Source organism: Gadus morhua, chromosome 14 (assembly GCF_902167405.1).
Source record: "Gadus morhua chromosome 14, gadMor3.0, whole genome shotgun sequence".
Taxonomy (NCBI): domain Eukaryota; kingdom Metazoa; phylum Chordata; class Actinopteri; order Gadiformes; family Gadidae; genus Gadus; species Gadus morhua.
The window spans coordinates 10,411,272-10,436,515 of record NC_044061.1 but is presented as its reverse complement, the minus strand read 5'-3'; the positions used below and the strand labels follow the sequence as shown (position 1 = coordinate 10,436,515).

Sequence of the window (25,244 nt, the reverse complement as noted above, 5' to 3'; positions counted from 1 at the left end):
CAAGATGATTATTTATTAACGAGCAGCAGAATGCCTTGACCTGACCTCTCCAGCTTAGTGATCATGGTGATTCAGTTGTATTATTAATGCTGTTGTCATCGTCATCCATGGTCCATTGTGCAGGAGCTCATTTGCTTCCCCCCCTGAGGGAAACAGGCACATGACCCCTCGAGGTCCCATGCGGATCACATCAGCGCAGGAGAGGGGGGGGGGGCATGGTGGTGCAGCGCTCCTAGGCAATGTACAAAAGACTTTCAATGAAAACCACATGGACGGCTGGAGGGAGGGAGAAGATGAGCGGAGAAGGAGTGAGAGGGAGAGAAGACAGGGCTGGGACTTAAAGCAGGGGAGGCAGACACAGGGAGGGTCAGAGAGAGAGAGAGAGAGAGAGAGAGAGAGAGAGAGAGAGAGAGAGAGAGAGAAGAGAGAGAGAGAAGAGAGAGAGAGAGAGAGCAGGTAGAGAAACTTACTCTTGGCTATCAGGGTAAAGAAAAGTTAAAGAGTCCGAAAAAAGAGATAGAGATAGAAAAATAATTTGATTTTGCAAAAATAGTAAGATATTGAGAGACGCATATTTTTACAAAGGGAGACTCCCAATGGGTAAGAGATAGACAAAGAGAAAGAAGCAAATTTAAAGAGTCAGAAGAAGGAGGGTCCTGGAATAGCCCCCCCCCCCCCTCCCCCCCCCCCCCCCCCCCCCCCCCCCCCCCCCCCCGCCCCCTGCTCCCCAACCCCCTTTCCTGGATCAGCACCCAGAGACTGGACGCCTGCTCCTTTAGAGAGAGAGAGAGAGAGAGAGAGAGAGAGAGAGAGAGAGAGAGAGAGAGAGAGAGAGAGAGGAGAGAGAGAGAGAGAGAGAGAGAGAGAGAGAGAGAGAGAGAAAGAGAGCGATAGAAAGGGATTTCACATCTGGACCAGAATCTAGATCAGGAACCCAACAGAGACAGTAAGGCCATGTCCAGCTCCATCAAGAGAAGACAATCCAACAAGCAGGGCTTGCAGAACCTCATAAGGTAGGCGACGGTGCTTCCTTACATCCTGAACACTGGGATCCTGGACACTAATATCTTCTTTCAGTGCTCCCGGGTGTCTATCAGTAAGACTAACGGGTGATGTTTCATTAAATAATGCATCAAAATGGGTGATTAGAAGTTTTCTTCTCATTGGACAGCAGCACAATATATTACAATGCAAGTAGGGTAAAGCATGCTTTGAGACCATTTAAAATGTTGCTTATTTGGGAGCTGATAACAAAGTATTGAATTGTATTTAACATCAGGTGTCAATGTCCAATGAACCTGATTGATCTACATTTGCAGAATCAAATTGTCAGTTGTAAGATAGGTGGAGAAACAAACATAAACATAAAATGTATGCAAGACACAAAGCTATGTACAATGTGCGTCACCTGTCATTGACATTGGATTGATGATAACCAAAACAGAGTGGTTAAACGAAAACTGCTGCTACTACTGCTGTTGTTATGAAATTTGATGCAAGAATCATTTGCATCTCTATGAACTAGGGAGGACAGGCATTTGTTATGAAAAAACAACAACATCATAAATACAATCCAATAGCCATTACAATATATTTCAGTTGGTCAAAGATTCCCTCAGGTTCCTTCCATGCAGAATTACGGATCACATTCAAGCCTGTGTACCTACTTTAATTTCTTTGTCCGGGGTGTGCAAAGTTTATCCCTCCCAGGGTCCCTGCCCCCTGCCAGGCTCTTGATGAAAGCTCAGAGGCTTGACCTGGTCACCTTGGATACAGTGGAATTTTAGATCTCTTTGAGACCCGACACAACATTAAGAAGAGGTTGTTGGGGGGGTGGGGTGCATTAACACGCTCTAACAGAGATTGTTGTTTCAGAATCTGCACATTTTGATCAACTAGCATAAAGAAGTTGTTGGTCACATGCTTTTATCTTGCATGAATACACCATTTCTTTGCTTAAGAAAGAGTAAGAAAAGAAAAGCTTTGTTGAAGTACAGCTGGACTTATACTGCTGTATAGTTATTACATTTCTTGGTGCTGTGGCATTACATCACTCAGAACAGCACTGGGGAATTCTGGATTCAATGGCCCCTTTTTATTACTTGCACTTCCTTTATGGTCATGACATCATCTAGCCCAGCACAAGACAAGTACCCTCACACACGCACGGACACACAAACACACACACACACACACACACACACACACACACACACACACACACACACACACACACACACACACACACACACACACACACACAGACACAGACACAGACACACACGCACACGCACACAGTGCCACAGATGCTAGACGCTGCCTTTCATTTACACAGACCTACAGTAGTGCCATATCGGGCAGAGGGTAGCATGTGTGAGGGGAGCACAGTGGAAAAAGTGATGTTCATCTTAGATTTACTTCATATAACCCAGGGGACGCACTTGGCCAGTCGTCTGCATCTAGAATGTCCGTAACTGCTGCATATCGTCATCACACACTGACCCCGGCACACACAGCTGTCAACACTGAGAGGGTCTGCCCCAAAGGACACTAAAACTCAATTACACTCAACCTCGCGGTTGGCCTAGAATAGGTTTGTCACATTTTCTGTATAATACCTGCATATGTGCAGAGGTGGTATATATGCAGAGTGATCCAACTGGACGTCTCCGGCTAGCCGGCTGCACAACTAGGTCATCTGAGGTATTTAAATTCAAGACCTGTGCTATTTATGTTACATTAGGAATACCCTATATGTTAGGTTAGGCATAATAGATCAGGGAGGTAAACCTCTGTGTTGTGTTGGAACACACAAAAACCCTTGCTGGTCTTCAACAGTATTTCACTTTGACTTGACTGAATAACAATGAGCCCATTTCAAAAGGTGCAAGTTCTAAGGTATTAACAACAATCCAATATCCCTTTACTAAAATGTAAGTATTTGCATTATTCTTTATAATGAAAAATATAAAGCAACCTTCTTTATGACAACAAATGTATATGGGTTTCACTGAGCAAAGTCAAAACGTCACAAGTCAAGTCGAGTATAGCATGTTCCTTTTGTCAGAAAGCTAATCATGCTACAAACAAATTCAAAGCAACAGGAAATCCTCAGCTGATTGCTATTCTCTACACCACAGGGCTAAATGAGATTTAAAGTATTTACATTTTCACTGCTCTTGTTTTGTGGACTAAAGCCTCTTTGTTGGGAGCAAAGGCGATCAATCCTTCATCCTGCACCACTTGTGACCTATTTTGCTCCCAAATAGCTATGAGTCATCAGGTTATGAGCCAGTAGTTTATGTAGGGCCTGGTGGATCCATAAAGACCTCACACAGAAAAAACAACCATTTAAACTGGGATTGATTCGTGCCAATAGGATGATCTCCTCATTTAATGTCTTGATAAGCAGACACACACTTCCCAGTTAATTATCATCCCTTCGCCGGATTAATGAATACGAAAAACAGATATCATGCTGCCATGCTCAAGGGCACTGATACAGCGAACGTTGCGTCAGACAGAAATATTTTGGCTGTCAGCGGGAACCAATGTGTAACCTTTTCCCTGACAACTGATCGCAATCAAAGATGTAACCAAAGCTCCAGGGTTTGGCAAATTAATTGTGACCACTCAGGTGATTAAACAAGAACGGAATCTCCAGATCACTGCTAGTCATGTCCCGGTGGTGGGACTTGGGGTTCAACCTGTTGCTCAGAGGTAAAGGCAGGACAACACTCCCAATCCCGGCCTTGAAATGATGTTCCCCAGTAGAGTCTCTGATGCATCTGTTCCAATCTTCCCTGGACACTTCTCCCAGTCTTGCTCTTTACTCTCTTTCTTTCATCCTTTCTTTCTCTCTTTTGTTCTTTCCTTCATTATTCTTTCTCTTTTTCCTTCACTTTTCCTTGGTTTATTTTCAAATGATCTCATTGTTTCCTCTCCTCTCGCTCGCTCTATATTCTGCTATTCTCTTGTTCTATCCCGAGTGTTTTTATTGCGTGTTCCTACCAGGGGGGAACAGAGGCTTGAGGCCCATATCACACTCGGTCAAATGAAAATGTCTGAGCATCGGTGAAAATACCCAAGATGATGACTAAAATACATCCAGATGTGGTAGACCAATAAAATAAGTTGGTTAATATAGAAGCCGAGATAGGTCGTCTAATTGTGAAGTGGAGATTGTTAAAAAAATCAGTGCCTCTGGAAAATCACCAAAACAAATCGTTTGTATCCCTTCACACACAAACATACACTCACAGACATGCATGCACTTACACACAAAACACACGCAAACACACACACACACACACACACACACACACACAAACACACACACACACACACACACACACCACAACACACACACACACACACACACACACACACACACACACACACACATACACATGCCAAACGGCATTTACTCTATTAAGTTGCACCTACCGGTAAGTGCAAGTTTACAGAACTTGTTTTGATGCTTTTTTAGTGTTGGAATCCTGACAGTACAACCACTACTAACATTGCGCTTGCCTGGTTTTTCAAGATGTTTTTGAAAGGAAAGAGAAAGCAAGTGTTACACAGCCTCTTGGCACACATAGCAGTTTTCACAGAATTTCTACTGAAACACGTCCTGCTTCACTTTTCTGTGTCCATGTGTGTGTGGGTGTGTATATATGTGTCCGTGTTTGTGTGTGTGTGTGTGTGTATGTGTGTGTGTGTGTGCGTGTGTGTGCGTGTCCATTTGTGATTGACTCCATATGTGTGTTTGTATCTGGTGTGTCCATACGTGCATGTGTTTATGTGGGAGTGTGCGTGGGTGTGTCAAAGTGTGTATTTCTATGTGTGTGTCTGTGTGTGTGTGGGTGTGTGCGTGTGTGTAAGAGGACCTCCATGGGCCACTGACCTACGGGTATAGGTCACTGGCCAGGCCCTGCGAGGCGTGTTAGTGACTGTTTTCCCCCTGTGTGTCTCCATGTCTCTCCGTGTGTCTCGTCACCTGCAGGGTGACAGCCCAACGCAGCCAAGAGGATGCTGAGGAGGTGGAGCGCGAGCGCAGACGGAGATCCAGGGAGCAGCCCAAGGAGCAGTGTGAGCATGGAGACCAAGGGGGCAGGCCCACCTGGGGCCCGAGCCCTAACCCGCCACAGGACCCCACACCTCCAACAGCACAGTAAGAACCACGGGCTCTGTGATCCACTGGTGTGGTCTGTTATATAAGTGGCAGGGAGGAGGGGAGTGTGAGAGGGCAGGGGGGGGGGGGGGGGGGAGTTGGCATCGGCTGGCAGTGGAGAGACTCCATGGCACTTAAAAATAGTACTCTGGCTCTTAAAAATAGTACAGAGTATTGTTTACCATCTTATCCAAGCTATTTTGCTGTTTACGGGGAGTGTGTTAGCCTAGCAATTGTAAATGCTTAGCACTTGTTTCTATGAATAGTGTTGGTCTTCACTGTGTCAACAGTGATATAATGTTTCTCTTTCTTCTGACAAATGTACTTTTTGTAAGTCGCTTTGGATAAAAGCGTCTGCTAAATGCCCTGAATGTAAATGTAAACGAGACAGGTAAGGCTCACCTCGGGCATGCAAGAGGTGAGAATGTTAGGGCACAACCTTATAAGTTAGGAGCAATCATCATTTTTCACATCATTTTCAATGTCTCGAAGGTAATAAACCATCTAGCTTGTTTAGAGATGAGAATAACTTACTGACTTCATGAATTACTGACATTATTCCTGAATCACAATTGCAGGATATTCTGGTGGTTCTCATTCAGTTCTAGTGCTGATAGCTGCGGACTAGTTCCCATTAGACAGACCTAATGTGTTTACATGGCTTGTCAACGGTTATGATCAGACCTGATGACACGCTTCATTGAGCCTCTGTGTAGTGGAAGGGGAGATGTGCTGAGGAAGGGTTCATCCCTGGAAACATGCCAGTCACTGGAGACTGTGGGCTGCCGTGATGAAGAGTACAGCAAAGTATACTGCATCCTCTCAGTAGCAGATGGTAATGTCAGCTAAAACCTCTGGCGCGCGTTTTGGCTGCAGCATTAACAACAAAAGTGTAACATTTCCAATGATACCACTGACATGAATATGTTAAGCTGATTTTTTTTCACGTACTCAAAAAGCTAGTGGTAATTAAGAGGTTAACTAATAAATCCCCGACTGGCCGGGGTGGTTGTTGTTGCAGTATTGCACAAACTGGAACTCAAACGTTTGCCAATCATCCTCAACAAGGGAACCCTATTTGAGCATTTTGTTTACACTCCATCCGGGCATGAGCCTTTAATGGTCTGACTGATTTGCAGTCAACCATTCATGGTGACTCCTCTCGCTGTGCCTTTGCTGCGGACCAAGTTCCCCCAGTGTGACCTTGTGTAATAACTTGGCCCAACATGTTAATTTCCACACTCATTACAAGAGGCCACACATTGGAAATGGTGTATACCACTGGAACAACCCTCACCAAGTTACAGTGTGTGGACCTCTCCATCCCTTCATCATCAAGCTATCTCTTTTCATTTTCCTCTCTCCTAGACCAAACTCAAATTTAAGAGATTAAATATTTATTAGCGGAAGCGAAAAATATAAAATCTTTTTCTATGATTAAAATATAATGTTTTGTTGTTATAGTCTTTTTAAAATCATTGATTTATTTGGTAAGTAGCCTTATATAATAAGCGGAATAATGTACATGACTATTCTGCTTCACATCAGCTCCTTCATCACTTAATAGGACGACAGCTTTACTTATTATAATAATCAACACTATATTGAGATCTTAAATGGAAGTTTGCCTACTATGTTTATAGTGCGTGTGTGTGTGTGTGTGTGTGTGCGTGTGTGTGTGTGTGTGTGTGTGGTGTGTGTGTGTGTGTGTGTTTGTGTGTGTGTGTTTGTGCGTGTGTGTTTATGTGTGCGTGTGTGTGGGTGTATATGAGTGAGATGTCTGTTAGGGCCAATCAGGTTACAAAGGATGCAGCTTTGCCCTCCTGTTTGAAGGCCGTTGCGATGTGTCTCCATGGCCACTGTTTATGTTTCCAGGGAGATTTAATCCTCAGGGCACCTCACCCACCTGTTGTGTTCGAAGGATCCTGGCAGTGCCCCCAGTATCTCCGATCTTGGCACATCTTAAACAGAGTCATCCATCCATGCAGCTGTTAATCACACAGAACCACTTCTACATTCTAAAGCTTAGGATTGTTTAGAGACATTGTTCAAACTTATGACAGGTATTTTTATATCTATCCTGCCAAAGATTTATGTCTTTGATTAGTTTACATGTACATATACATATATTTGTCTTGGAAATAAGAGCCCATAGGTTTCTTATGCTTAAGGGTTTGCTATTTTGTATGATTGTTAAATTCAATGACTGGGTGATCAAACCATCAAAAGGTGTCTCTCCTGGGTAAAGCTACAATTGTTCAATCAAGCAGACCGGTATTGTCGCATAAAGACCTGCTCACCCTAAAGGAATACTACATTTTTGGGGGAAATAAGGTTTAAATTTCCACTCACCCATAGTCAAACGAGAACCACCGTACCATATATGATACCCAGCCTTCAGTTTGACTCAAGTTAACCAAATCAATTGAAGAGGATTAAAGCGTCCCTCTTGCCTAAAAATTACCTTTTGTGAGAAATAAAGAAAGTAAAGAGGATACTTTATCAGACTTGTCTGCATTTGTGTGGGAATGATTCCTCAGATTTCTCTGCCTGGTTTTTAGGTACGACGAGGAAGTGAAACCTCCTCAAAGCCGATTGGTTCTGGAAGAGGATGAGGGCTTTAGCGATTGGACCCAAAGGTTGGAGAACCGTAAGGAAAGCCTACTGAGGCAGGAGCACAGCCGGAGGTCTGAAGAGAGCCGTTTCACTCACAAGCAGAAGCTCAAACACCAGGAGGAGGAAGATAAAAAGGCGGAGGGGCCAGAGACCCGAGGCAGCATCACGACTCCAGGAACTTCAAGATACTCAGAGGAAAAGGTGCATTTGAAAGGCTTTTTAAAATTTGTTATGATATATTTCATGATATAATTTGTATGCTGTGCTATAGCTATTTAGTTACTTACTGAATAACGCTAAAGAATATGCGATAGAAACTCCATGTGAAGTTAAGCATACATTACAACACATGACACGACATACTTCATCTCTTCTGTTGGGTTTTTTTGATCCCAGATATGTGACAGGAAAAAGGACATTGTGATATCATGCAGCTCCTCCGTCTTGAATTTACCCCAGAAGGCGAGGAGCCTAGCGCCCAAGGTCCTGCCGAGGAACATCAGCTCTCTTGAATCAGAAACGACGAGGCCCTGGTAGGAGGTTCTACTTTTCGAAAAGGTGACATATTATACCACCTGGTGTGAATGTGATTAGCCGTTACAAGACGTTTTGAAAATCGGCCTCTTCTGACATCATCAGTGGGTCCACCTAGATGTGTGCTGGATAGATCAGTCTCCCAGCCTACCCAGTGGACGGTAGCAAACGTTGCTCATCTAGCCGTCATACATCTAAGTGGACACGCCTACTTGTGTCAAAAGAGGCAGATTTTCAAAACAGCTTGTAACGGCTAATCACATTCACACCTGTTGGTATATTATGTCACCTTTGAAGATATATGCCTGTTTTAACTATTATTTTAAATAAAATAATAATAGAGTAAAATAAAGTGGTCAGTAGAAAAATGTAATAACTCACCATGTAGCTTTGCCTCAATAATATATTACACTAGATAATATAAGAAAAAACTCTTTGATAATTACTTTTCCTTAAATCCAGTTACCATCCCACAGAGCTATATAGACATCTCCAATAACCTAACCTAAATTTCTGATGGTCAGTTAGTGAGTCAGTTCCTGCTCTCAGCATCCCAGAGAAAAACTTGGCCATGTCTAAGAAGGTTCTGGCTTAACAGCCCCCTGCTGTATCAGTTTATACCCTGTGTGTTCTACCCCCCCTATCCCCAGCTCGCCCACTCACAGAGACCTGCACCTGGTGGATGGAGAGGGGGCTGGGGCCTTCAAGGGTCTGGATGAGGCCTGTCAAACACACAGGGACCGAGGGGAGCGGGTGGTGGGGGAGAGGAAACGCAGGAAGGCAGAGCAGCCGCACGATATGGCAGACCTCCATTACAGCCTGGATGAAAGATGTCGGCTTCAGGATGTGGAGGTGAGGTTCAATCTGTTTGGCGAGCGTCGAGGGTACAAGCAAGCCGGTAGCACGCAAGCAATCACTTTGTATAATGGTATGCACATCACAAACATTGCAGAATGGGCTGAGGGCTTCATGTGAGTTATTTTAAAGTTTGTGGCATTTGCACATCGTAACTAGTCATCTGTAAAGAGCATACAACAATTCCACAACCCTGGACATGTAAGGGAAGATGAATTTGCAACTTTAAAATGAAGTTAATTTGAAATAATCTCAGAATAGTCAAAATGACCACAAAAATGGTGGTTACTTTTTAAACTCCAAAGCAGTAACATAGACCTGTACTCCATCATTGTACTGCATACATATATATTGTTTCATGCTAACAATGTAAACAGGATGAATAACAATGCATCAATTAATGAATGACAGTGTGCAAGTGGAGCTATTACTTATTCATACCCCACTGGTAGGCGGAGAGTCACATGACCATACAGGAAGGAGAATTGGGCAGTGAGGAGGGTGATCAGCTGACGCAGACCTCACACAGTAACCATGGAGACACGTTGGAGACAAACCCCTATGGGCCCATGGGCCCAACGTTTAAGGTATCCCTTGATCCACAAGTCCTCCATGACTGTTCCCAAATAACTATATGTTTGCTATCATTCCTCCATTGTTCCACATTGTGATGTCGTTGTATTTTGCACCCTGTCAACCAAAAGTGTTTATTTTCCCTCGCTCCTCAACCCTCCACTAGAAACTTCTCATTCGGTTTTATCCCGTAAGTCCCGTGCATGAGTCGGCGGATGGTTGTGTTGGCTGTGTCTGCTCTGTGATTGGATTTGGTGTGTTTCTCTGTGGTACTACGCCGTCTGCAACAGGCCATGTGAACAATGGGGCCTTTGTTGGTTACAGTGTGATGTCAGGATTTAGGCTACAATGCAAAACCTCTGCAAAATAAGCATGACACAAAACATGTTTGGGGAGGGAAAGCACTCGCTGGTGCCATGACATCACAGCACTGGGAAGAATACATGGCTTCATCTTAGCATCATTAGTTCTTATTATAGTAGTTATTTATATTATAAGTCAATGCGTCATATTTTTACCATCGGCATTTATGTTAGAAACAACCTAGAAAGAAATCAGCGTATTACCGTGAAGCACAACATGCAAATTACCATCATATGGAAAATCTAAAAGATTTTAAATGCTACTTTTTATTATTGGATACAACATAATACGGAATAAATATGAATAAATACATTACATATAATAACTTATAGGATTGAAAGGATACACCCCAATTTAAAACTTAAATTCCTCTGAGATCAATCTCAAAATGTACACAACAATTCTAATTCGGGCACTGATCTACACATGAGTCTATGTGTAGTGTTTCAACAATGGGTTGTGTTTGTACATAATAATTTTGTAATTTTGTATTGCCTGTCAATAAATTAATCAAATGGTTAAAAAAAAATATCTAAACATATATATGTAGCTCACTTCTATATCTTGCTACTGCCTTGAACATATGCTCCATCCCTTGGAGGAAGAGACAAACATAAGATCGGACAGTCAAATATGATGAATCATGAGTCGCTTTAACTCAGGCGCTCATCCACACAGTTTGCCCGAGAGCAAACACGTGGTAATTGGTTCTTCTGCTCCTAGAAGCCTGAAGGCACATCATTTACATCTAAGTAAACATGTTCTTGAGATTGCTATGGTGCCATCCTGCTGCTGGTTGTTTATGAGACAGCACCTTAACCCCTTGTTATGAGGTGGGGGATGACTTCTCTGTCACCCAGCCACATGGCTAGTTGATTCATTAGATACATTTAATGTTCTTGCATAATTTTTCCAATATCTGTGTAGTATCTTTATGGTTGAATGCACTTTGCTAACTATGTAAAGTGCCTTGGGTGTTTTTGTTATTATTATTGTTATTAATAATAATATAGGTAGGCCTACTGATTAAGCAGAGTGTGTAGTGCCACAGAATGTGTAAATGCATGTCTTCAGTCACTGCCTTGCAGAATGGTGTCATGCTGACTTGGAGTAAACTTTTGCACAGCCTAACAGTTACACATGGCCTGTGCCTCTATATCGTATTGTCTCGTCACACACAGACACATTGGGCCACTCTACACGCAACTTTACTCATTTCTATCCTGAATGTTACTAAGCATCCACCAACTACAAAATCATATAAATCGCTCAAAACAGCTGAGCCTGGAATGCCTAAAATGTAATTTACTGCCAATTTTGGTAAAGTAAAACCAACCAATAATGTATCTGCATTTTAATACTATTAGCTTGGCTGCCTGTCTTGTGATGATTTGAACCATTGCTAGTAACATTGTTTGATAATCAAGCCTGCTTGAAGCTTTTTGAATTCTGCTTAAAGTCTTTATAAAGAGTTCTTGGTTACATTTGTTTTTAAAGCCACCTTAATACTTTGTTTTCTCATAATATACGTATGCCTACTTTAAATGTGTTCCACAATGATATCTATTCTGTCTTTTACTGCGACTTCTATTTTATTGGATCCATCTGATCATCTTCGATGGCTCAGAAAACGGAGCCCTTAACTTGCTCGTTGAATAAAAGGTGAGTCTATGTTCATACAAATTGACGGAAGAGGCATTACTGGAGACGAAAAACATTAAAGAATGTCTTCACCGCAAACAGCATGAGAAGAACACTGTCACCTACAGCTGATTCCAAGATTGATGACTACACACATGATTTCAAGGTACGTTCACACACTAGTGGGGGGTTGTTTTTGTTTTTAAATAAAGTGGTACTAAAATAACCATTTGACTTTGCATGTTCTTGTTGGATTTAGCCACATAGGCTCAGTACTCTACTCTATATGTTGTATTTGTGTATTTAACATATTCACATCAACAATGAGAAAGTATGCAAGTGTTATCTCTGAAACAGTCCCAGAACCCATCAGCATTAACCATGACAAAGAGTCATGCTCCACTGTAGACCCTGCTGCCAGCATCCTTCCTCTACCTCTAAGTGTCCGGATAAACTCAAATAAGTGTTATCTTATTCTGTTGGTGACCGTGGTATCATCCAAATATTACATCAGAGGATGTGCTTTACAGTCATTACCGGCATATTCTGGCCAATTGCAGTCTTGGACAGTCGTGACATATTATACCTGCCCGTTCTGCCCTTCAACTCGTGTCAGGACCAATATCGGCTCAAGCGTAGTATCGGTATCTGAACCACAGCACTGCCATGAACATCCACAGCGGTTCACATTTGTTGTTGCAGAGCAATGCTAAAACAGCTAAACCACCGGCCACAGAACTTGCCAATCCCAGTGAGCCTGTTTCCTTCAAGAAAAACCTGTTCGAGGCTGGTGATGCATGGACCCAGAACTCGGTTAAGGTCACACTGTCCAAGGTTAACAAAAAGAGCACCTCTATAAACCATCACCATTAAGTAAACATCATTACCTTTAATTAATTCATGTGTTTTGGTTACACAACACTTGATTATTTTTTTCTGCTGATGAAATGTATATTTCATGCCAATCGGTGCTTTAGCTAATCACTCACATGAACTCACAATTCACTTCATTACTAATAAATTGTTGATCTCTGTCTCAGGATGCCGAAGGACTTAAAGTGGGCGTGGCTGACCTCATCAACCAATGGGTGAAGGCAAGCCCAGATGGCACCAGAAGCAGTTCCCCAACCAAACCAGCAGTAAGAGGCTATTTTCATCCTCTTGATTCATATTTTTTAATTTCCATACTTTTTTTCCGCATATGATACACCAACATCAACAACAACATTATTTTTATTTTTTTTCAGCTGTTAATGTTGTGGCCTTAACGGGTTTAGTTCAGGATTTGGTCTTCTGTAATCCTTTCTGGGGTTGGACAAGTGCCTTTCAGTGATCCCCCGTATTTACCTGGTACCGGTAAGCCTTGATGTTTTTTCCCAGGTGCTGGAGCATGAGCTCCACAACGCAACATAATGCACTCTCAAAATAATGCAGACATTAATTTATTTACTTGTGAATATCTGGAATACACTATGTACAAACAAGAATTAATTTCATATTTTACCACGAGTTACTTCAGCACAATTCTGGTCCGAATACTTGTTTCTTCTTCTGCTGGGTTGTGCGCAGTGATACAGGTAGCACTGAGAGTAACAACACAGAATTTATACAAACCTCCTGAGATCATTTTTGGGACATGAGAAAGTGTCTCCACAACAGCTGGGATTATCAATGATTCAAGCCACAACCAGAGCTCATCCACCAGAGATGTCAAGCCTCCAAAATTAGATTAATTTTGCAGCATAGACACTCCCCATCCGTTGCCATACTTAGACATGCTTCAATGGAGTTACACTTACAGATCTATTACCGGAGTCGCATCTACCCAAACCAAATTGTAAGCCATTTCATCATCCCTCTTTGCACATCCTGGATGAGTTCATTCTCTTCAAATTCAGGCTGGAACAAATAGGGCACTGGATCAGTGTCCAAGAAGGAATAATCATCCACGATTGTTCAAATAAAAAACGTGCTTTCCTGCAAGCTTTTCTTAGGTGCTTCTAATAAATTGTGTTGCTATTGTCGGTCTACCTGTATTGTTGCACAATGTCCAGAAGAAGAAGAGGTTATTTGGAACAAAATAGTACTGAATTAACTGCTTGTTAAATAAGATGAATTCTCTTTTTTTGGAACCTTGAAATAGTGTTGCATTATCCTGATTGTTTATTAAGCTGAGTTGTTGGGCGTAGAGCTCTGGAACCTGTGAATGTACATCAGAGAGCTCATGCTAGCTGGTACCGGGTACGAACGGGGAGATCCCTGAACCCATTGATCAACCTTTATTCTCCCCGGGAGGAATCAAAAAAGGCGAAAAAGCAAGAATCCTGAACTTACCCAGGTCCCATATTTAACCTGATCTATCCAGCACACATTAAGGTGGACACGCCCACTTGTGATGTCACTAGAGGCATATTTTCAAAACGGCTTGTAATGGCGATTCACACTCACACCTGGTAGTATTATATGGGACCTTTAACATTCCTTGCTGTCTAATTCTCTTTTCCTCCTCACTTAAATGATACATTTCTTCCTTAACTTTACAATAACTCAGCTGAAATTTGTATTGCCAGTCCCTGTGTCTGCAACATGCCAAACAAAACAAAACATAACACTTCTTATCTAATGACGGTGTGTGTCACGTCCGGCTTGAGCTTGATCCGCTGATGTGTGCTGTGTTGCGGAGGAGTCACACAGAGCAAATATGTAAAAACAATGATCTCATCCTAACCATAACCCAGGATGCTTCAACCATGACATAATTTCCTCTACTCGCAGGAGATTAAACCGGGAGATGTTTTATGCAAGAAGAACTTGTGGGAGAACCTTGGTGATTCATCATCTCCAGGGAGAGGAGGCAAGGTATGCTCCGAAACACGGGACACACACTCTTATTACACACACAGATTATTACTTTATACCTAAACCTATATATGTGTGTGAACTATAGCTTTATTGGAGAAGTTGTAATTACAAGTATATTATTTTGCTACTTATTGTTAAAATAGTTCATTTTATTTACCTATGCAATCCAATTGTTTGGTGCTGATGCACAATGTAATGATCAATGCGTTTAAAATTGTGTTTTTCAGGGGAGCTCCCCTGGCAAAAGATACAAATTTGTGGTGTCAGGTCATGGCAAATACGAGAAGGTGGCTGTAGATGATAACGAGTCCGACTGCAGTGAACATGACAAATATAAGCCAGGTAAAAACCTTTTGGAAGATCATAACAATGTATTTTTTTCACAACAGCTTCTTTTAAATATGACATACTATGACATAATAGACAATTCAGAGTTGTTGTTGTAGGACGTTGTGTTTCTCATAACATAAATTATGTTACTGCTACTTAAATGTCGGGGCACGAGTATCTAAGGTTCAAAGAACAATGAAGAACAAACAAACACATGTTTTCATGTTTGATTTTATGCTATTTCAAACACACTGTAACCAAAAATACAAAGAGTTTATCTTAAGTACCACTGCAGTAGCTATACTGATTAGTAGCAGATTAATTTACCAGCTCTTAGATTATGATGGGGTTTCTACATCAAGTCAGGAATTTTAGGAAAGGGAATCCCTTTAAAGCAATTCAATACAAATATTATTTTGTGACTTATTTCTCTCTTACTTCCATATACTTTCCACATGCTTTGAATCTCAGTAACTTTTACTCTGGATTTGACTGTACTACGCTAACTGTTTCAACAGCCTTTCTAGCTCCAGACTCATCTCAAACTCTACCTTCATTTCTAGACAATACACACCTCAACTCCCTGAAGCCATGTCATTCTACTCATTACTGACCATGCATGAATCTGTGTTTTTTTTCGACAAGATGTTCTCCCCCAAATGGTAGCCATCATATATCATCATGCATTCAGCGTCAATTTGCCCTGTGTACCAGGAATGTAAAAGCCATGTGACAATGCAATAGGAAACAGATTAGACCATAGGCAAGCACTACACTGCATATATATAGAAAAAAAATAAACAAAAGGAAATTGCCTCTCTCAAAACCAGACAAGAACTTTATCATGTGTCAATATCTAAGATCTACGTGTAGTCACGCAACAGACATATAACGTGGCTTTCATTCATAAAACTCTACACAATTAATTCAAGATGAATAATCTGCTAATATATATTTCATCCAAATATGGAGTCAATTCTGCCGATTGGCTTACTATTTCAATTAAACAATAATTAAATATTTTATCGAATTTGGCTTTGACTCAGGTGTTCGCCTGTTAAGAGCATGTTAATTTACTAATTTAAATTATGTTAAACAACCACTCATTCATTAATCATTTGTTTTGGATTAGTGATAGTCAAGTATTCATGTTAGACACATAGAATAGTTTTTCGATAGGATATTTTTTAAAATCTAAAATAATAAAAAAAAATCTAAAATAACAAAAAATGTAACAATGACATTTCCCTTTGCCTGCAATATTACGCAACAGATATCAGAACATGGCTTTTAATGCTAACTTGTACCGATGACTTTATTTATTTCTAATTCTCCTTACACCAAGTCGGAGCCTTGAATGTCAATACATTTTCAATCTTCCTTTTTTGAATCACCAAATCCTCTTGCTTTTCTATTAAAGTCTTTGCGTTCATCATCCTGGTTTTTGCGGTTTAGTAGTCCTCTCTCGAACACTGTGGCAATTTTAGTGAGGGGCTTTGCTGCAGCCTCTTTGAGCTTTCTGGCGTTAAAGCGGGGACTGTACAGAAGAATAGGAAGCCGATTCACAAATGATGGAACCTCAACCTGGTTCTCTTTGGCCTTTTCATTTGTGTCCGACTTGTCCTTCTTGGGTTTGATCTGCTCCATGATTTTCTCTTTGGTAGAGAACATATGAAAGAGCAGCGCATCCCACATTTTCAGCGCCTTGGGGGCCTCTGTTTCCTTGAGCACCTCCAGACCAGAGGACTGGTCTACCAAAACCTCTTCTCTGCTGACTGGATTTTTCCATTTCACCAGCACTGACCGCTGCCTGACATTCCCCCAGGGGCTCTGGAAACAGGGGCTCCTCGGGTTCTTCGACCATGTGTTTTTTTAGGCGTGACCACCCACTCAGCTTGGCCTTAAGGCCTTTAGGTTTATTTAGCGCCTTGGGTATTTCAGCAGGGGGAGCCATTTCTGACATGGCGGTTGGTTTGTCATCAGTTGAAGATGCAGTTGATGTCGGGGACTTCGTAGAGGGCCTCTCTTCCGATGGTGTCGTCGCAGCTCTGCTCTCTAGTGCTTTCTCCTCTTTGAGTCCAACCTTTGGCTGAGATGGCACTGACATTCCTCTGTTTGGTGCAGGAACTTTGACTGAGACTGAGTCCTGAGGCAAAGAGGCAGGAGTGGCAGAATCAATCACAGCACCTTTCACTATGGGTGGTTCTATGTCATTATCTGCTGCTGGGATTGTTTTCGATATTGAGTCAGTAGGGGGCTGTATTTGACTTATATTTATGGGAGGTGGGTCGGTTTTGTTAGAGGACGTTTTTTTTTTCTAGCAAGGTTCTGGGTGGCTTATTTTCTAATTTGTCGGAGAGGCAGAAGGTTGGTGAGATGGAGATATTATCTAAGGATTTTCCCTCCATTGCTGAGCTTGAAGCCAAGTTAGTTAATATCTGTTCTGTCTGGGAAAGTACTTCAACCAGAATACTCTTATTAACTAGCATTGAACGTGCTGTTGGTACTGCCCTTCCTTTTCCTACATTTGGAGAATAATCACTTTGTTTTGTCGACTTTAAGGATCCCTGAATGTTACTGGTAATTGCATCAGTTAGGGGGGATGACTTTTTCCTGACATCTAAACAGGATGCACTTTGTGTAGTGTAGTTTAAGGTATGTAGATCATCTGAGGCATGACCAATTTTGGGGACATTGGTTTGAGGGTATATACTCGGTATAGGATCTATGAAGTGTGGGGTCACAGTTTTGGCTATGTCCTTGGTTTCTTTTGAAGGGCTTAGAGGGTCGTTAACATTTCTGATGGAATTGGCATACTGGGGAGGGTTCGGGGAAATGTATCCATGGCGATGGCTTTGAGGTGAATGAGGCTGTGAGCGTACAATCTGTGTGTTTACCTCGAAGTACTTGTTTTTTTCACTATTTTTCTTCAATAAGTGTTCAGCTTCAATATCTGAGTACCTTAACTCAGTTTTTGCTGGATTAAAATGATCAATGATTTGGTGGGATCCTATAATGGCTGGGCTTCGTGTGCTTATTCGTGGTGAGGGGGTTCTGATGTACCCTGGGGCAGGTGAATTAATTCGGGTATTTATAAGCTTTACTTTGGGAGGGGTCATTAAAGGTTGACCATTGCTAGCAGGAAGTGAAAATAACCGTGCATTCACAGTTGATTGATTGGTCAATATGGGCTCAGGTGTAAAAGTTCTGTTTTGTAGAAGAACAGTGGGTGTTTGTTTACCTTCTAACACATGTGTCATAGGGTAAACAAGAGGTTTTCTGGGTTCAGTTATTTTTGGATTATTATAATAGCCCCCAGGGTGTTTTGTGTCAGCAACCAGTTTCAGTGCTTCTTGACCATCTGAGGCCATTGTTAACATAGGGCTTTTTGATGTGACACGACTCAAGATGGGGCCAAATGGTACAAAGGGCTTCACCGGCAAAGAAGATGTTTCAATGGAAGCCTTGTCTGACCTGCCTGCTGCATCAAATACTTTTTCCAGAAAAGGTTCATTAGGGAATTTATTTTCAATCACAGGTATAATACAGCCAACGTTCAACACGTTTGACTTAACACTTGCTGACTCTGCAGTGGAGTAACCATGATGAGAAGCCTCACTGATCGCTTTAGATAGTTTCACTGCACTATTAGACATTTTCAATTGCACATTTTCTTGAAATGTCTGTTTAGACTCAATAATACATTGTTCAGAACCAGTTTTAGGTATGGTATCTTTTTGAGTAATTTCTGTTGGCATTTTTCCTGCTGAGAGCTCTTTAGCTCCCATGTTGAAGCTTTGATGCAGTTCAGTTTCCCTGGCAATGTTACTGGGAAAATGGTACTCTATTATGTCTTGTATTGGCATTAATTGTTCTTTATGAGGAGCATGGTTATGTATCTTTTGAGCCATAGAAACATCAGCAACCATCGACTCTTTTTGTTACTCTTGGCAATAGATATTTCCGCAGTGACCTCTTGAACTATTTTGTCCTGAAAATTTGATGTTATGCTTGGTATTACTTTATTATTTGTTTTGCTTTGGCTGGTTCCCTTTTGGATAGACATATTAGGTTTATTTAAGATAATTGCTAAAGGCATTTTAGAATCCGATTTTTTTTCTGATTTCATTTCATAGAGGGAGGGGAGTTGGTTTTTTGAAACAGTCAAAGCAGTCACGGAATCAATTGTAAAAGGTTGCAACTGAGGTAATGAAGGTGGAATTACTGCTCCAGAAATATTCTGTTTCAGTACGTTGTTTACCATTGAGGGAATTATATTATTTGGAGGAAGTGTTACCTTGATTGATTGGGGTGTTTCTAGATTTTGGTTGGTAAACATTTTAGTTTTTAAGGGAAAAACTGACACTGAACTGCTTGCAATATCTGAGTTTGGAGCATAATTGCCCACTTTGTCAGGGAAATATGCTCCATTTGTACTCTTGCAAGGTAAATCATTTTGTTTGATTGTGTTCTGGGGTACACTATTTGGTATCTTACTGCCACTGATTTCCTGCATCGATTCTATGCCTTTATTTGAGACTAAGGGGTGGACTGTTGCTTTACTTGTTGCAAATTTTGGATCATGCTGAGTATATTTCCTTATTCCTGACAACGATGTTATAGGATGGCATGGGTCCTTAGCCAGCATCATGGTGGATTTCACTGAATCATGTGGGGGAGTATTTGGATGTTTTGTTGAACCAGATATATCTACATGATCTGGTTTGCTTGCTTCATTGTTTGGTTTCTTAAAGGTATTATCAATACTTGGATTAAGATAAGGGGATTCACCATTCAGAATTTTTGTATTCATGCATTCCTTAATTTCTGAGAGAGAGGACATAATGGACAAACTGCTAGTGTTATTCAGACATGAAGGGGTTGTACTAGGGGATGCCAAGGTTTGTGGGTGCACCTCACCTGCTTTAGGCATGGTTATTGAAGCCTCGGAGTAAGAGGATTTTGGTGATGTTACGTCACTTGTGCACGGTTGCATAGTTTTCTGTGTCAAGCCAAACGGTAGCTCTGGTTTTGTGTTCTCTTCAGCAGATGTTTTACTCGTTTGTAATCCATTTATTTGACCTTCAAATTGGCTGTCTTGCTTAATGTCTTTATTTGGTGTCTGCTCTTTGCCCATGTTTGATTCCCTTGAGACCGATGTTTGATGCAAAACAAGTGCAGCAGAGGGCTCCCCAGACGAAGCAATAGGTTGGTGTCCATCAGGCGCCCTTGTTGCAGTTCGTTCAGAGCTACTGACGGATAAAGCGTGCAAGTCTTCATTAGGCTGTGCTTCATTTGAGCTCAGCCTGTTGGGGCTTACCGGTCTGTGATATGCACTGTAAGTCCTAATACCACCATAGGCAACATATTCAGCTGGAGTAAGACCATAATAGGTTGATCTTGATTTTTGCTTCGATGCTTGCGTCAGTTGAGATCCCAATAATGATGACAATGATTTACGTGCCTCCAAAGCTGGCAGACCATGTGGGTTAGAGCTTGGTGAAGGGAAGTTTGTATTTTGGGGAACTTGTGTTGTATTTACAGTTATGGGGTTAGGATTTGAAGCAGTGTTTGGTACACCTGAAATAAATTCTGGAATATTTGGCAAAAGTAGAGCACCATCCGGTGAACTTTGATCTGATTCCAACGTTGAATGATGATGTACAACCACGGTCATGCTATCTGTTGGTAGACATGGTGTTAAACTGTCTATGGGTCCTTCTGAATGTGTCTTACACCTGTTTGGCATATCATTCCCCATCAAATCTCTTGTAGGCTCCAAAAACTGCTTGTTTAACGTATTGCTATTTAATACACCCTGATTTGCTTCTTTTGGTGCTGTTGGGATCTTACCTCGAGTCTTCATTTTCCTTGAATTGGTTTTTGGACAAACCTCCAAATTGCAAGCCGAATGTTGCAAATCACGGCTAGAGGCCGATGCCGGACTAGTAGCAAATAAGAGTGGATTCGCTTTTGATATTTCAATAACAGGAGTGGATCCCCTACTGGGTGTAGAAGAGGGTGTTTTGGGTCTTCTCAATGGGGTAAAGGCAACTGGTACTTTTTGTACATTCTTTACAGCAGTCACTATTGTTTTCTCGCTGACTCCAGTAGATAATGATGCACCTTGGGACGATGCAGCACATACTGTGAGATCCTGCAGCGAAGGGGGCTTAGAGATCTCATAAAAGGTTGCCTTGGATGTGTAAATCTTTGTCTGCTGGGAATTTAATTCTTCTCTTTGACCGTTTCAACAAGTGTTATATTTGAGTCGGTCAACTCAGGCGGTATTTGGCTGTTAGGACAAACGGAATTACAAGCAGGCTTGGCGGTCAAAGAGGCTTTGGCCTTTGATTGTGAGTTTGTTTTGTGTTTGCTGCCACTTAAAGGCTGTGTCTGAGGGACTGAAACTGATAGCAGTGCCGGAACAAGCGATAAATCCAGAACTCGAGATGAAGTCTGCTCTTGACCAGTCGTGGGGCCAGTGGACGATAGGGTCAGGGTGTGGGTGGAAATTTTTGGGCTACAATTGGGCATGGGGGTTGGTTCTTTAAGTATTGCAGAGAATGAACCCAAAGAGCCTTTGGACTTTGTTAAGACAAAGGGAGAGACAGAAGGTGGTGCTGCGACCCCCTCCAGTGGTGGGGATGGGGACAGCGATGGCATGGTCAAAGGGGTGTCATCCTCAAATAAAAAAGATGAGCACTCATACAGTGGAGCCGCCTGTTCCTCATATGAACGGACAGGAGGTTTGTAGTGCTGTAGCGGAGAACTGCATGTTGGGCGAAAGGGGCTGCTGCGTGCAGGAGGGAAGGGGGATTTGCAGTTATTATAGAAAGGAGCCGTTGAGAAATTGGAGACTGAGGAATCCCCGAGGTAAGTTGAATTTGGGGACCTAGACGGGGAGGGATGGTCGCTGTGTTCGAGGTCCGTGCTTGCTTCATTGACAGGAGACAAACAGGTGCGGAAGGGGATAGGAGTCTGGGAGGGGCCACCTTTTTTCTTGGATCTCTTCTTCTTTAGTTTCTGGAGTCTTGCGTTGTCTTTGCCCGGCTTAGGTAGCACTGGAGGAGGATATGGTTGGGAGAGGTCCGGGTCCAGCCCATTGTTGTAGCTCGCTTCCATCAGCATGTCCAACCTATAAACAACAAATTACAGTCAATTAAAAAGTCGGGGATACAAATCCCATCTACTATTACCATACTAACAACATTACAATATAAGTAGATTGCACCTCTTAAGTGTGTATATAAAAAAATTATCATTTTCAACCATATTTGGATACTTTATTTTCGAAATTTTCTTTCTACAGCTGGAGATTACCATGAAGATTTGTGAAGGACACCTTGGAGTCTGAAGAATTTTCAAAAACTGGAAAACCCTTTATAAACAAATCCGATTATTTTACCTAATATGTTTCTTTCAAAAACATTCCTAGCACTCCATTGAATTGCAGATTTTTTTCAGTTCACATCAATGTGAATGCAGAATATATTCATTTTTTGTCTGTATTTATCCCGGTTACCATCATTTTTATATTTTTGCAATATATGTATTAATTTCCTTCATTAATAACATACAATTCCCTAAAGGTAATTCACGGATTTGAACTTGCTATGCTCTGATAATTGTCTCTTGAAATGTACTATCACACTAGCTATTTAGAGTCCTAATTCTCTGAAAATGAACCCGGCTTATGATGATATTGCGTGTGGATCAAAAGCAGAGACAAAACTAGGTGTTGTAATAGCTGTATGAAACGCCTTCAACCAAAATAGAAAGGCATGTAACTTGTTACTTCTGACTAGGATACATGATGAATTAGCTCTGAAAATAGTCTTCCAAAAAGAAATATGTCTGGCTGAAATATGGACTTAAATAAACTGGATCTAACTCCAACTGTTTCAGATGGCAATTTAATTCTCTTTTTTTTTCCTTATTTATGATTCAATTGCATTTATTACAATGACATTCAAACACAGCATTGGAATGTATATATATTTGTAAGTCTTTAAATCTTAAAAAAGGCTCTTATCTTCCTGACAATAAATACACATTAGAAAGATGTTCCTCAGCAATAGATGGCCATTTAATACAGGCAATATAGACCAGAGAATAACTACAGAGATGAACGAAAAGTGAAGGGCCTATGCACTGGTCCATTTGAAAATAAGCATGACAATATAAAGTTTGAATCAGAATCCGTTTGTGTGTTTTATTTTCACATTGGGAAGGCGACTGTTTATTAACGATTTGTTGGTTTTCCATACTAAATGTATCTCTGTGTCGAGGTGTGAAAGGGCCAAAGTCTAATTTTAGACAGAGAGAAATGAGAGCGAATAGATCCTGACACCCACCACCTGCTCCATGCACTTAAGGGCTGTCCTCTGGGCAGCCAATCAGCCTCTGTGTGTGTGTACGTGTGTATGTGTGTATGGGAAATAAAAAGAACTACAAGTCCCAGCATCCACACAAGTTCGCTGTATACCTCAACAAACAAAAGACTAATGAGGATAACAGTTTTTTTTAATAATAACTGCTGCAATCTGGCTCAATACTGGACCAATTAAAAACTTCCTTTAGACCCTTAGACCTCATCTGATAAGAAAATAGGGTCAAGGTTGAAAAACCCTGCAGTTCATCTTTAGATGGGAACAACCTGTATGCAATCACAGTTATGTAATACTTATATGTTAATGGTATTTTGACTGTTGACTGTTTGAGTGGGTGTCAGAATATCCTGCAAATAAAGAAATCTCCGAAAGGGCAGCAAAAATAGCTTCTAAATTTGTTTTGTAAGATGTAGTCTTTAAAAACTGCTTCCTATCTGCTTTGTTGTGAAAGTCGTTCTTCCAGTCAACAGATTATTGCAAGGCACATGACACCTACCCCTTTAAAGGCCCTGCGTGGGATATCCGTGTCACTTCCATTGGGTCAACTCAAAAGAGGAAAGTGTAAGTTTAGCTGAGCAATAAAACAGACATGACCTCAACAAGTCTGTTCTTTGAAAACACAAATCAACCAAATACATAAATCAGATAATGCGCATTTGTTATTTGAATAACAAATCATAAATCTGAGTTAAACAAAAAGTATTGATCGCTGCAATATATAAATGCCTCAGTATTATGCAAATCTATGAATTTATCCAAATGTATATTTGACTCCTCATTTGTTCAAAAGTCCAATTGGTGAAGGTGTATTTGTTGACCTCTGTTTCTTTTGACACTATTACAGTTTCTTTGCAAACTAGTCCATATGGATATGAATATAACGATGCATCAAAGTAGCTCAGATCGTGCACTTGCTATGCCCAATGCATTTCACTGCTTGCAGGCCATCAGGAGTAGCGGCAGCAGACAGGAACACGCGGTACCATAAGCTTGTCAGTCAGTGGATGCCAAATTTGATTGGGTTTACCTTTTGTGTGATGGCTTGGGGAGTATGCTCGCAGCCTGCTAATCCCAGCATGGAGTGTGACAAGGACTGCCTCATCCACAACTGAGCCCCAGCCTGCCTATGGCAGAGGGCAACAGTGTCCGTAACCTATCCAAAAATAAAACTCCTGTAGCCCTGAAGCCAATACATAATACCACTGCGCCAGGGCGACGGCCTGTGACAGTTTGACCTAGACGGTGGGGGCATTCGGGAGCACTACCTGAGGAGTGTAACGTCTCTGAAGAAAGAGTGTTGCTTTCTTACACTCCGCAGAGCGGCCAATCAGGATGCAAACTTAGGGTGTAAGGAATTTATTTCACTGCATGGACAGCTCGATTTTTGCTATTAGGGCTGTTTACATGAATTTAAATTAACATGGATACAAAGATACACACACAAAGCTACACAGGTAAGAGATATATCTGAGAAATCCTTATGCGTAATACCTTAAACCAGCCTTTCTCAAACATTTCAAGCCAAGGTCCAGTAGAGCTTGACCCTCAGCCTCTATAGCCCACTTAGACCGACATAAATAAGCCTGAATATATTCAAGTTTATAACTTTAATTGCATAATCATTAACAAAATTGGATGTTGGTCTCAGTTTTCAATCATTGATTGGGAGTAATGTCACATGGGATTGGTTGACAGAGAACTCTGTAGTCTGATGGGTCAAAAGTATTTGGAGTCTGTTTCTTCAAAAGTGAAGCACAGGTTTATAGATAAGTTGTTAACAATTAAATGTATCATACAAACATTTTTTGAGTAGCTGGTATGCCGCTGCGACCCATGGTTTGAGAAATGCTGCCTTACTCAATGTTTTGAGCCTGTTGTAATTATAAACTTTACTAGGTTGTTTA

At 41.4% G+C, this 25,244-nt stretch overlaps 3 protein-coding genes across 8 annotated transcripts; 1 reads left to right on the top strand and 2 right to left on the bottom strand.

Moving 5' to 3' along the window:
* Positions 1-753: 753 nt before the first annotated feature.
* On the top strand, positions 754-23,148 carry LOC115559284 (lymphocyte-specific protein 1). 6 transcript variants are annotated; one of them, XM_030378085.1, is made up of 14 exons: positions 754-1,013; positions 5,006-5,173; positions 7,735-7,990; positions 8,252-8,322; positions 8,974-9,175; positions 9,631-9,765; positions 9,918-9,941; positions 11,742-11,776; positions 11,858-11,921; positions 12,458-12,589; positions 12,796-12,894; positions 14,531-14,614; positions 14,845-14,959; positions 22,260-23,148. In XM_030378085.1, the coding sequence occupies exons 1-14, from the start codon at positions 955-957 to the stop codon at positions 22,283-22,285; spliced, it is 1,470 nt and encodes a 489-aa protein (XP_030233945.1). In that variant the 5' UTR covers positions 754-954; the 3' UTR covers positions 22,286-23,148. The 6 variants fall into 6 exon arrangements, with proteins under 6 accessions (XP_030233945.1, XP_030233944.1, XP_030233942.1 ...); XM_030378084.1 differs by having other exon boundaries at positions 8,249-8,322; XM_030378082.1 differs by having other exon boundaries at positions 8,186-8,322.
* Positions 15,066-21,011, bottom strand: LOC115559285 (podocalyxin-like). Its single transcript, XM_030378088.1, has 2 exons — positions 19,868-21,011; positions 15,066-17,093 (listed from the first exon to the last, which is right to left on the bottom strand). Exons 1-2 carry the CDS (start codon positions 20,811-20,813, stop codon positions 16,927-16,929), a joined length of 1,113 nt encoding a protein of 370 aa, XP_030233948.1. The 5' UTR covers positions 20,814-21,011; the 3' UTR covers positions 15,066-16,926.
* On the bottom strand, positions 21,053-24,600 carry LOC115559286 (pollen-specific leucine-rich repeat extensin-like protein 2). The gene is made up of 2 exons (XM_030378090.1): positions 24,368-24,600; positions 21,053-22,085 (listed from the first exon to the last, which is right to left on the bottom strand). The coding sequence occupies exon 2, from the start codon at positions 22,076-22,078 to the stop codon at positions 21,176-21,178; it is 903 nt and encodes a 300-aa protein (XP_030233950.1). The 5' UTR covers positions 22,079-22,085; positions 24,368-24,600; the 3' UTR covers positions 21,053-21,175.
* Between the last annotated feature and the right edge of the window lie 644 nt (positions 24,601-25,244).

What these genes read in the sequence shown, in the direction of transcription:
- LOC115559284 (XM_030378082.1), top strand. Translation starts at nt 955, where the DNA reads ATGTCCAGCTCCATCAAGAGAAGACAATCCAACAAGCAGGGCTTGCAG. An exon ending in CCCACACCTCCAACAGCACA is followed by an intron (nt 5,174 to 7,734) that starts GTAAGAACCACG and finishes CCTGGTTTTTAG; the next exon opens with GTACGACGAGGAAGTGAAAC. An exon ending in CTCCAGGGAGAGGAGGCAAG is followed by an intron (nt 14,615 to 14,844) that starts GTATGCTCCGAA and finishes TGTGTTTTTCAG; the next exon opens with GGGAGCTCCCCTGGCAAAAG.
- LOC115559285 (XM_030378088.1), bottom strand. Translation starts at nt 20,813, where the DNA reads ATGAAGACTCGAGGTAAGATCCCAACAGCACCAAAAGAAGCAAATCAG. An exon ending in AATAACCATGCCTAAAGCAG is followed by an intron (nt 17,094 to 19,867) that starts GTGAGGTGCACC and finishes TCTTTGCCTCAG; the next exon opens with GACTCAGTCTCAGTCAAAGT.
- LOC115559286 (XM_030378090.1), bottom strand. Translation starts at nt 22,078, where the DNA reads ATGCTGATGGAAGCGAGCTACAACAATGGGCTGGACCCGGACCTCTCC.